Source organism: Protopterus annectens, chromosome 9.part0, assembly GCF_019279795.1.
Source record: "Protopterus annectens isolate FY-2018-M chromosome 9.part0, PAN1.0, whole genome shotgun sequence".
In the NCBI taxonomy this organism is placed as follows: domain Eukaryota; kingdom Metazoa; phylum Chordata; order Ceratodontiformes; family Protopteridae; genus Protopterus; species Protopterus annectens.
In genome coordinates, this window is record NC_056743.1 from 827,818,785 (window position 1) to 827,831,783 (window position 12,999).

At 38.5% G+C, this 12,999-nt stretch overlaps 1 protein-coding gene across 1 annotated transcript in view; it reads right to left on the minus strand.

The window, feature by feature from the left end:
• LOC122811571 (cytochrome P450 4F22) overlaps positions 1 to 12,999 on the minus strand; it is a 363,310-nt gene that overhangs the window by 11,637 nt on the left and 338,674 nt on the right. The window contains exon 12 of the mRNA XM_044083496.1: positions 12,353 to 12,435. Coding sequence (XP_043939431.1) covers positions 12,353 to 12,435 — 83 coding nt within the window. The remainder of the gene's footprint in view (positions 1 to 12,352; positions 12,436 to 12,999) is intronic.

Consider the following 12,999-nt stretch of genomic DNA (forward strand, 5'->3'; position numbering starts at 1 on the left):
GTACTCGGTTGCATACCGCTTACTCAGAGGTGATCTCTGCCTGACATACAAGGCCATATCCAACCCAGAATTGATGGACATGCTCCACCTAAAAAAAAAAAAAAACAAATCCCGGAAAGCCACACATTCTAGAGATATAAATCTCACCACAATGATAAATAGGACATGCTGGAAGGATAGATTCCTGTCCCAGAGACTCCCCATGCTTTGGAACAGGATTCCAATATACATCAGGCAGAGCCCCTCACTTACACTCTTCAAAAGAAACCTTGATGGGTGGATGGGAAACTGAAAATTTACCCCGGGGATCACTGCAGTGGCTCTGCTGGACAGTGGCGCAGGGAACTAATGGCTCTGTTGGACAGAGGTACAGGGAACTAATCTAAAGGGGTGGCGAAAGCCAACACATTCTGGCTAGGCTTATAAATGCCCTTGGGCAGATAGCCTAGTATTTACCTATGAACCTATGACTGACCTCATGTGCATGACTATGACCATAACAGTGCACTGTCCCCACCTGATAGAAGTGGATGATCACATCCAGTCTCTAGCACTACAACTGACTCACTTAGCTGTGATACTATAAGTATGCACCTTTTCAGGCCTACTTGTTTTTATATTCAGATTCTACCTGCCTCACCCTCCATTGTCTATTAGGCTATAGCACTAAAATGCATTTCTGTCTATTACCTAGTGCTTGTGTAATGTATTTTCCATTTACCCAAAATGTTAACTCAAGTTAATTTGCCCTCCTTACCACTTATGCTAGCTCATTTTAATCCTACAGCACAAGACTGTTTTATATTCTCTTGATTGCATATATTCATGTAATTGGATTGAAGACTTGTTCTTTATGGGCTTCAGCTGAAAATCGCGCAACTCATCTGGACAGCTCAGTTAACAAAATATACTGGGTAGCTCGCTGTGTCACCATACCAGTTTTCCTTAGTTTTTACAACATGCCTTCTTTTCCTTATAAGTTATGACAAGTACTGTATAGAAATAAATGATCGGCAGTTTTCAAAGATATCTGCAGAACATAATGTCTCATATGTGTATTATGTCAGAGTAAAGAGAAATAACTGATAAATTGTAGGCTGGTTTTGCTGTGAAGCATGATAACATTGTTCTAGCCTAGTAGGGCTCATGTTTGCTTCTGGTGCCTCAGACTGTAGTGAGGAGAAACAGCTGGAAAATGATGTGGTTTGGAATGCTAATTGTTTTGATATACATATTTCATACATGTCCCAGGAATATCACTGCTAGACACACAAATCAGTGTCTCAGTGAGTCAAAACTGGTACAAGAAAGTAAGGTTGCAGAGTAGCAGAAACTTAAAAGGTTACATAAGAATTTCAGGGAACACAGTATAGAAGCTTTGGAGGTTGCACAGGAAGCATAGGATGAAGTAGTTAATGATATGTTTTAGTAAGTTAGTTTGTACTGTAAAGGTAGGTAATAATCAGGGAGAGTGAGTACAATAGCAGGACCAGTGTTTTTTAAAGTGGTCTTTGGTTGCTAGCTTAAATTGTTTGGGGTAGTCAGGGACCTTATTTCTAGTGGGAGTTTGTTCCATGCAATAGAGGGATGGTAGTTATACAAGTTGCACCCGATGTTGGATTTGGGTTTATGGATTTTTAGTAGGCCTTGGGTTGAGTTTCGGAGAAGTCTGGTACGGGAGTAGTGAGAGATGAGAGAAGATAGGCTTGGGCAGAAATCAGGCTGATATAGGATGCAGTGTATGATTTGGAGTTGAGATTGTAGGAACAGGTGAGGTAGTTTGGGTCAGTTCAGGTAATTTAGGGAGAGACAGTGGTGAGATTTATATGTTTGCTGAGCTGCAAATCTAGCTATCTTGTGGTAGGTTGATTCTAATTTGGTAACTAGGGAGGAGTTCAGATTTGTGAGTATTTGGGAACAACAGGTTAAGCATGGTAGAAGGTAGGCATGGGTAAGAGAAATCCTAGCTTCAATAGTTAAGAATTTGTTGTTCCTGTACAGTAATCCTAGCTTTTGGTGTTTTTTGTTTGATACAATTGTTAATGTGAAGATTGAATTTTAGTTGGTCATCAATGATAATGCCAAGGAGTTTTGTGCTTGTCTCGACTTCTATAGGAGTATTGTTTAGGGACCTTATGGAGAAGGAAAGTTTAATGTAGTTTGCAGATTTAGGTAGAAAGTGTAGTAATTTTGTCTTCTTAGGGTTGAGGATGAGCTGATTATTTGTGAGCCATGTGTCTACTGATTTGAAAGATGTCTAGGTATTTGTTAGGAGTTCTAAGGGGGAATTAGCAATACTTATGACTGTAGAGTCATCTGCGTATTGGACAATGTTAGAATGAGGACAAGAGGAGTGGAGTGAGTTGAAGATATTAAAGAATAGAGGTCCAAGAATGGAACCTTGGGGAACACCAGTTCTTACTAAGAGAGGGGTAGATAGTGCTGAGTCCCACCGTACTGACTGCAGCCTATCAGAGAGATAGCTAGTGAACCATGCAACTGCATCAGGGGAGAAGTTTAGGTATACAAGTTAACTAAGTAGCAGAGTGTGTGAGACAGTGTCAAAAGCCTTAGAAAGGTCAAGGAATAGACAGGATATGAGGTTTGTGATCATCTTTAGCCAGGGCTAAGGTGTTGAGAAATTATAGTAGAGCTGTGGTTGTACTATGCTTTGGACAAAAGCCATGCTGTGTTGTAGTGAGAAGTTTTTCTTGTAAGAAATAATGTATAACTTGGTTGTGTATACATTTCTCAAGGATTTTGGAAAGAGGGAAGAGGATAGTGATAGGTCTGAAATTAGTTATTTCTGTGGAGTTACCTCCTTTATGAATAGGAAGAGTGTAAAACTGTTTCCAGATAGAAGGAACTTTAGACTCAGAGATGGAGCGATTGATTAGTATAGATACAGGCAATGCAAGGGAGTGTGTAGCAATCTGGGGAAAGTAAGAGGGAATAGTGCCTGCTGATACAGGGCATGGTTTGATTTTTGAGAGCAGAGTTCTGATATAGTCAGCGGAGACAGGTTTGAGAGAGAAGGAGTTTACTGAGATAGTGCTTGAGGGGTGTATAGGGAGGTTTGAAGTGTTGTTGTTTGAGAGGTTGGGGTTAAATAGTTTGGAAATGGATTTGATAAAGTAGGTGTTGAAGGTATTGGCAGTTTCTTCATGTGACTTGTCAGGACATGGGTTTGGTGAAGTTGGGTTACCTGGATGTGGTATTTGGTTTATAGTATTCCAGAATTTTTTTTGGATCAGATATTAATGTTTTTGGGGGATTATAATAAGTCCTTTTTGTCTGATTTCTAAGTTTTTTATACTTTAGGAGGTCAGCTGGAAGTTTGGTTTGTACCCATGTTTTCCATGCCCTATCTCTAGATTTCATAAGGGTATGGGTGGTTTTAGTTAGCCAGGGTGAAATGTTTGCCTTTAATCGAAATTTTCTCAGTGGGGCTAGAGAATTTAAAATATTTAGGAAAGTTGAGTTGAAGGCATTTACTGCTTCACTGAGTGGGAGCTGAGTAAGGAAATTCCAGTTAATTCTAGAGAAGAAGGTTTTAAAAGTGTCTGGGTTAAAGGTTGAAAGTTTTCTGCAGGTGATAAACCGGTGTGGTTTGGGGAGGTGGGTGATGTATCATAGCACTTTTATAGGTTAGTGGTCGCTCAGGGCATCAGGTAGAGTTTCAGGTTTATGGTATTTGCTGGGGCTAGAAACAAGTATCCAATCTATCAAGTAGCTTGAAGAATGAAAGTTATTAGTCTGGGTAGGTTTGGAGATTAGTTGTGTAAATCCATGGAGGTTAATGTGTTGTGGAGGGTTTGGATTATTAAGGTTATGACAATTAATGTTTATGTCCCCAAGAAGGATAGTTTCATTAGGGGAAATTTAGGGAGAGATATGACAGTATATTTTCCATTAAGGGGATGTTGTCCCCTGGTGGAATGTATATGGCTACTAGTGTGATGATAGTAAAGTCACTGGGTTTATTTCAGCAGGTGTAAAGGAGGGAACTGGTTCTTTAGGAAGGGAGAGAGTGAGGTAGTTAGAGTAAACCAAAGCAACACCTCCACCTTTTGTCTTTAAGCAATCTTGGCAAAGTTTATTATAACTTTGAGGAAGAATGTCTTTATCTTGGTTTTGAAATTAAGTATTGATAAACAGCTTTATGTTAAGGTTATAAATGGTTGAGAGATTTTGGGGTGATATGGTAATAAGTGTTAGGGTTAGTGGAATATGGCTTAGTAGGAATTGTGGGTATTTTTAGAAATAGGGTGAGCTTAGGTTTTTACAGTCATTGAAGTATTAGTTATTTTGTGGGTGGTGTGCCTTTATTTTTTTGTTTTACTTACCAAGATTTTTGTGATATTTTGAGAAAGATTTTAGTTAGTGATTTATTCATAATATTTTTGATATTTATTTTTTTGTACATAGAGTGTGATATTCAGAGAAAGGCCTTAGATGTAGATGAGTATGGCAAGCTGAGGGTAAGAGTTAGAGGTGGGGCTTTGGTTGTTAGGGTTAAGAGAGTAAGGTAGGGAGTGTGTGAGGTGGAGGAACTGGCCAGTAGGAAGAAGGTTGAGGAGAGGTTTATGTATAAGGGTTAAAGGAGGAGCAGTGCAGTGAGAAGGAGAGTGGGGGTAGCAGGGAGGGTGGTTGTTTGGGAGGGAGATGTATAAGTAAGAGAGGGAGAGTTTGAGGAGGGTGAACAGGAAGGAGGGAGTTGAGTGAGAGTTTGGGGAGGACATGGGACCCAGGTTTGAAGAAGGAAAAGGTTAGTGGGTTAGGAGGACAGTACAAAAATTAAAAAGGAAAAAAAAGAAACAAGTGGTTCAGTGTAAAGGAAAAAAAAAGAAAACAAAAAAAAAGAAAAAAATCAAAAAAAAAAAAAAAAATTTCTTTTTAAAAATTGGTAAATTGTCTTTAGTCTTAAGAATTTAAAAAAAATTTTAAAAGCTTTATTCTTAAGAGAAAAAAAAACAAAGAGTAGAAAGTCTGTTAGAAGCTATTAAAAGAAATAAAAAGCAGTATTTTAAGAATTTTTAGAAAATAACCTATGAAGCATGGTAAGGAAAAAAAAGCTCAAAAAGCTAAGTCAAAGAGTAATAAAAGCTTTATCTACTTTTTTGATTCCTCTGTAATTAAGCAGGAGTGGGGAGGAAGGAATGGAAGCAAGGAGTGGGGAGAAAGTTGACAAGGTTGGGAGGGCTCAAGAGGGCGAAGTCTGGCTATAAGGAGAGAGAAGTAAGACAACCAAGGGCAGCCAGCCAAAATTGGGACAATCAGGGACCCTGGTAATAATGCTGGAAAGCTATGAATACTAATAAGGTACAGTGTGGTGAAAACAAATTTATCTTCAAGTTCAGAAAATTCCTAATCACTAACCCTTGCAACTTGTTAAAAACTGCCACTGGTTCAGAGGCCAACCACTGACCACCAGAATCCAAACCAATCCCTAAAGCACCACCTCTTCAAAAGGTGTACAACACTGACAGAACCGTTGGCAAAACTCTGTTTTCATAGCTCTTCTTGTGACAAGTGCAGCACAAAAGTCTCTCCTGACTGTAAACGAACCTGGGACAAGTCTGACTTCCAGTCAACTTCTCTGATGCAACTAGGCGGCACTAAAGGACAAGCATAGGGAACCCGCCTATGAACGCCAACTGGGAAGTTAACAGTAAATTACTGTATGGTTATCCACAGAAATAGAAAATAGCTCCAGGGCCTAATACTCAAGCTAAGTGTGAATACATGGGAAGCAAAAACTGATGTACCATGAATTACCACAGGTGGACAGTGGTCTCACCTTCGGTTACCGGATGTGGCATAAAACACAAAAACGGGACCTCCAAATCCTTTGACTGGCACACAAAGGACTTTAGTCCATCACCAAAAGGAACCACACATAGATCTGTATCCATCACTCATCAGAAAAAAGGAGTCAGTACCTTGCACCATTGTCCATGTAACTCACAATACCATTAGACTGTAATCAAAAAGGCCACAGAAATACCTCACTAAAATACATCAAAGACCCCTGCCAATGCCCCCTAAAATGAATCACTAAAAAAAAAATAGCTCCTATGCTGAGATCATAAAACACCAGCTATTATCTCTAGCTATTAAGCCTACTCAGGCGATAACCCAAGAGCAATCCCAATAAAATAAAAGAAAAGCCTCCCCCTCACAGAGACATGGACATGAAACATTTAAAGAAATCCCAATCCCTCAGAGAAACATGCAGGCTGGTTCTCTGGAAAAAAGATAAACTACATATACATGGCCCCCCATGAACTCACTCTGGAACCTAAGCACCCATACACATCAGGAGCTGGCACCTCTTGACCTCTTGGAATCAACCAGGAGGGATCACAGGGGTCCAGATAGGAGTCACCAGGACAGGGATCCAAATATTCTAGGAAGAAGGAAATAGCCAGAAGAAATAGGGAGGGGGAGAAACCATAAATAGCCAGTAGATAGCCTAGTATGTGGCTATGATGGTATGAGCCTATGGGCTGATAGCTGATACCACCATATAAACAAGAGACAAAAAGTAATTTTTTTTAGAAGACCTAGGAGCAAGAAAATTGAGGAAAAAATAAAATGGGAGGGACCAGTAATGTGGGAGCTTACAGTAAAAAGCTATAGCAAAAAGGTCAGTATAAAAACACAGATTAATTACAACTCCTTTAATACTTTTTTTAGCTGAACTAGTTTTACTGAAAGTTCCACACACACAGGGACACAGGGCAGTTTAGGCACCAGCAGCAGACGGCCTTTGGTGGAGGGCAGGATAGCCAAAGACACTTTGCTGGCTTTTGCTGGGGGACTGGAAAAAAAAGAAAAAAAGAATCTGATTAGGTCAAAGTTTTTTAAATCACTCTGATCACTAAAGTAGATAGAATAGAATGATGCAGGGAGGATACCAATATATTGTAATAAACATAACAATTCGAAACAAAACACACAAAAAAAAAAAAAAAAAAAAAAAAAAAAAAAAAAAAATAGACTAAGCAAACTATTACAACTATTATTATACACTATTATTATATGTATATTTTAAGAAAACAGTAACAGTAACTACTACTATGCTACACACAACTTAGCAACTAAATAAAATAAAGTAAGTATGCTACAGATGTAAAGAAAAGAAGTAGTAAGTACAGACATACTACACCACAATTTTTAAAATTCAAAAATTCAAAAATAACAGTGATGTTATGTAGAAACACAGAGTCCCTTGTATCCCTCAGAGGTTACAGTAAGTTCTACTCTAATTGCCAAACAGGTTACTGATCTAAAAGTACACAGAGCTGTTGACAATATTCACATTAGTGAATACAGCAGCATTTTGCCTGTTATTTAAGGCCACAATATGCTATGAATATACTTATATACTGGCTGCGTTGTCGCCTCACAGCAAGACGTTGTCGCATTCGATTCTCAGCTAGAGCGTCTTCTGTGTCGAGGCATGCGTGAATGGGCGTGCCTTCATTGAAGGTTGTGCGTCAGGGCTGGTAACTCGGCACGTAAAAATCCACTACCAAACATTAGCGGACCGGAGTTCCGCTGTGGCGACTCCTAACCGGGATAAGCCAAAAGACACAACAACCACCACTGGCATAATAAAAACACTCATATGCAGGACAAATAGAGTGAAGCAAATACAAAAACGCTTTTGAAATACAAGTCCAGAAAACAAGTGACCAAATAGAGCTGTTACTAACTAAAAATATGCATGACAAAAAAAAGTGAAACTTCACAAAAATAGCAATAAGAATCACAAACAAAAACAATACCACCTATTACTTAAATGCAAGCACACTACTGGGGATTCCTATGAAGCAAAGGCAGAAAAGCTAAGTCAAAAGATGGTACCTTTCTACATCAGGTTTTTTGATTCCTCTGTAGTTAAGCAGGAGTGGGTGGGAGGCATGCAGGTTCAAGGTTGGGGAGGGAGATAGACGCACAGTAGTACAAGGTTGGGAGACAGAAAAACTGGTCTAGGCCAGCTGCTAAAAAAAAACAATCAGGGAAACCAAGCTCAGTCAATTCCATGTCAGTGTAGTGCAGTATCTTCCTGATAACTACAAATCTTGTGCTACTAATCTAGTACAGTGTGGTGAAAAGGATCACCACTTCTGTAGGGAAAAAAATTGAAGTATGGGCTGCTGGTACACAGATAAACCTTTTTCAAGAGAAAGAAAGTAGTTTTAAGTAATTGACCTAGGAGTACAATAGGAAGAGAAAACACTAGTGTAGCTGAAAGCACTTTAGTGTTCCACTGACGCAGGGTCTCACAGTGCAGGGCAACCAGACATGCTAGAAACAAACAGTAGACAAGGGCACAGCTGCTGTAATCTGTCTGAGCCTCAGTGGAGTAACAGCATTTACAAAGAGCCCCACTCTGGTAAGTTACTCATTGGTTTTTGACTATACAGTTCCCTCGGACATAAATGGAGAGGATGATTTTTGTGCAAAACGTTTTAGTAATGGCTGAGAAACTTGGTGTAAAGATCTGCTTCAATACATGACAGACTAAAGACAGAGGATGATCATTATATTTGGGGGAATGGAGATCTCAAACTTTTTGAACTCACCATGCATTCGAATTAGGTTGTCAAAAAATCCACAGTTTTTGGACTCAGATTCATATTTTGACCTCTTTTTGGTACAGCAACAGAAAAGCCATGTTAGGTTGTTTCAAAGTGAGTCTACTAAGACTTTTGTTGTATTAAGAAATTTAAAAATCCCCTGCCTATATATATATACATATATATATATATATATATATATATATATATATATATATATATATATATTAGAAAAGAGGTCTGCAGGGGCCTGCAGCTAACTGCAATGCAAAGAGCATTTAGTAAGCTGCCCATCAGGGTGTACACCTTAAATATAGCACAGGGCAGATGGCAGATGGAAAATTGTGATCTGAGCTTTTAAAGCTGTAACATGTTCTGCTAGAAAAAGAAATGCCAAGTGGTACACTCCTCTTTTATATCAGATATAAGGAATTGTGAGACTGGAATGCACTGATCTACTGTAATAATGTCCTGTCTTGAGTAAAATTTTAGAATGTATTACAAGTCCCCTTGTTTTACGTTAGTTGCAAGTATTTTGCAAGTGGATTGCATAAATTACTGGAATAATTGTCATAGTGAATAAAATCTTAAAATATATATTATTAGTGGTTGTCCCTCCAGTACACTAAAAAAGTATATTAAACCAAGAAGAATGTGATTCATGCTCTCTTTCTTTTTCTCCATTACCGTAATGTACTGTAAACAAAGCTTATTAATATTCAAAAATAGAAAAAATAATTATTAACATTTGCTATTCAGGAATGTCCCAATGGGAGACAACTCCACAACAATAAACAACAAGGAAACAGCAAGTTACTGCAGACATTATACACAAAGCAGGATGATTCAGGAATGTTACAGTGAGTATAAGCCTTGAGCAGACTTCATGGTAACCATCTCTGATTCAGAGACAACCCTGTCACAATGCTGTACTACGAAGAGGCAGCCATTGCAAATGCTAATGAGGCATTCTGGAGGAGTGGCCTGTGCCAATTAGCCATGTGCTCTCCCTCTCGGAAATGGCAGAGGTATGGCATTTACACAGCCAAGTGATTCAGAGAATTACCTGGCTGCATAAGTTACCTTGCTTGACTGCGTTGATGAACATGGCCAAAAGCTCACATTCACCCATTGCTTTCAATGGGCAAAATTATGTTACAGGTAAGTGCAATGGATTTTAGCAACAGGTACTGGTGAGGTGTGTGTGCATGTGTGCTTGGCTGAATGAGAGTGCATGCAGAGGGATGAGTAGCACCAGGTACATGCAATTGTGTGAGTGTGTACATCCTGCTTGGGTGGTCACAGTGGGTCTATATTACCATGTCGAAAGACATGTTCGCCAAACACATCTTAACTGACATGGAAATATTGACCTGTTAAAATCCCGAACGGCCGCTTCAGTGATTTTTTTTCCCAGGGAGGAAAAAAAAATCACTTGGCCATACACAAAAAAAATACAAACTTTCAAACCCTACATAGTGGAGGCTTTGCCTCCCACACCCCCCCTAACTAAATATACCAAGTCCAAGATTGCACTACAGTGGGGAAAAGGGCAAATCCCCAATGACAGCTGAGCGATTTTTTTCCTCTGGGAAAAGATTCACTGAAACAGCCATTCAAGATTTTAAAGGGTCGCTATTTCTGTCAATTAAGACGTGTTCTGCGAATACGTCTTTTGACATGGTAATATAGTTCTAGACATTGTAACATAAGAAGTTAAAACATATACTTATGTGTTTCATGAAGCTAATACTGTAGAGCAAAGTTTGTTACACATCAATAGCAAGAATAGAAAATGTAAAGGACTCTATAGCTGAAGTCAACTGATAGGTCAATCAGTTTGAAGGAGAGATATTTAGGAAGGAATATATTCCGGTGACTTAAGGAAATGAAGTACTCTGGTGAGGTCACAGTTGTATATCTGTTACTGAGGTGGAATGCCAAAAAGGTTGTAAATGCCCATTTATCTTTAGTAGAGCGGCCTACCAATTGATAGTTATGGATTGACAGATTAGGTAGTAGATGAGTTTATGAGTAAATGAGGCAGTGTTTATATTCAACCCAGATGAGATCATGCAGAAACAGAGATGAATGACTACTGTGCTTAGATGCAAAAGCTTGTTCAAGTTTAATCTGAAGTGGTCAAGCTAAATTGTTAAAGAGTTGAGAGGAGTACATGGGATAAGGCAGAAAGTAAGATTTAGCAGTGAAGACTCGACAAACATTTAGCTCTGTACAGTTTATGCAAAGTAAGGTTATTTTTGCAATTGTGTTATTTACATATCTGCATTACTGAGAGTAGTGCCAAGAAACTTAGTTGATTCAGCTTCTGCAACATGGGGAAGATTGACTAACGTGAAATATATTGGGTTACATGAGGGAGATAATATATATAGAGATGGGTTGAGCAGAGAAGAACATTCATTTTTGTCTTTCAGTTAGGTAGGAACAGATCCTTACAACTTAGCCATGTCTCAGTTGTATGAAAGGAAAGCGGCCAAAGGGGACAGGAGGTGTGAATTCTAGAACCAGATATGGGAGTTGTGGTGTCATCTGTATATTGGATGAGTTTGGCTTTACCTATGTTGAATGCCATATTTTTCTTTAAGATGGGAAAGAGACACTGACCAAGCACTGAACTTTGGGGATAACAGCACAAGAATAGCATTGTAATGATGTAGCGGAGTTCTATTTTGCGACTTCTCATCTGACCTTCAGACATGCATAGCATTACTTAGTGAAAAGTCTATGTTCTTGAGAGTCTGAATAAGTTTGTTATGCAAGACAGTATTGAAACCTTCTGCTAAGTCCAAGAATATTGCACCTACAAGTTTTCTAATGTGAAGTTCATAAGTTGGCTGCAAATATATTCAACCAAGTTAGGAAATGTTGTGCTGGTTCCATGATATGATTGAAAATCATATTGTTATAGGCTATTGGTTTTGGGAGAGACAACACAAGTTGTTGGTGGATGCATTTTTTATAAATTTTGAAAGTGGAGAAGTAAGGCAGCTGAACTTCAGTTATTCAAGTAAATGAAAGGGTCACTTTTATCTAGTGGAATCACAAGGGGACTGTTTCCAGAAACTGGTACAATATGCTCTACAACAGATCTGTTAACAAGTGCAGTGAATGAACAGGCAATTGTGGGAGCAGCCAATTTTATAAATTCTTATGGAATATTGTCTATGGCTGAGGTTCTGCTTTGATTTTCATCAGAGGTTCAGTGACAGGGAAGGTATGCTCTGTTAGGATTAAAAAAAATTAGATTGTTTTTTAGGTGCAGCCTGTATATCCTGTACTGCAGTGGAATGGGGAGATGAGCTTTGCTACAGAATTGAAAAAGTGCTTAAAGAAACTTTTGGCTATTGAGGCCTCATTCAGCTGTGCAAAGTATGATGACGCTATCCACCAGGGTAAAGGAGACATTATTTTAAAATATATATTTTTTAACAATGTAATTGTATAGTATGTTTGTGTACAGGTAATATAGGCTTTCTTCTGGTTGGCTTTATTTGGCTACAGGGGCTAAACCTCATCAGGCATGGGTAAACTCTGCATTAATTGCACGGAATATGATACATAACATAATAATAGTTTACACTAAATGGATTTTCCAGAAATATACAAAGTATTGTTCAAAACCTTCAAAAAGTAGTTTCACATACCTGTACCCTATCTGTTCATGACTATGTGCACACTTTCCTGATTATGTTTTAATGTCAGTGAAATGGTGTCTGAGAATAGTCACTACTAACTTTTACCTGGGTCCAGCAGAGAATGGCACAAATGCATGGGAAGATCTCTCATGTGAATGTTCTGGACTGAAACGATAGGGATCATAAACCTGACAAAAAAAAAAGACAAAAATTCAGTTTACAATTTAAATTTTATGAACTCTAAATGAAAAAGAATTAAATCCTTCAGTGTAGATATTAAAGAAAATATACAAAAAACAAAAAAACATCTCAACGGCATATTGACTGATGAAGTGAAGCATTACTCAGAATTACCCATAAATGTGTGCGTGTACGCATATCCTGGATTGATGTCATACCTTACATCTACTGGTTGATGTTATTGTTCCCGAATCTCTTGTCATCCTTAGGATAAAGAGGTTATTTACAAATTAATGAAAGAAAAAGTAATCTACTCTTTTCAAGAAGCATCATCAAATTGGAAAAAGAGGAAAAAAGGCATGCTGTATGATTGTTAGCTGTTTACTAGATAACATTTTCATTTGGTTCTTAGGTGACATGCCATAATGTCGTGTCTTCATGTACTCCCTGTGCCAGTGAGAGTTGTTGCCAACTACTCTGCTTTCCCCTTCCACATCCCAAAGACACATTAAGGTGGTCTGGTAAGCCTCCAAATGACCTTTAGTAGTGTATGCAGTCTGAGGGTGTGTCCA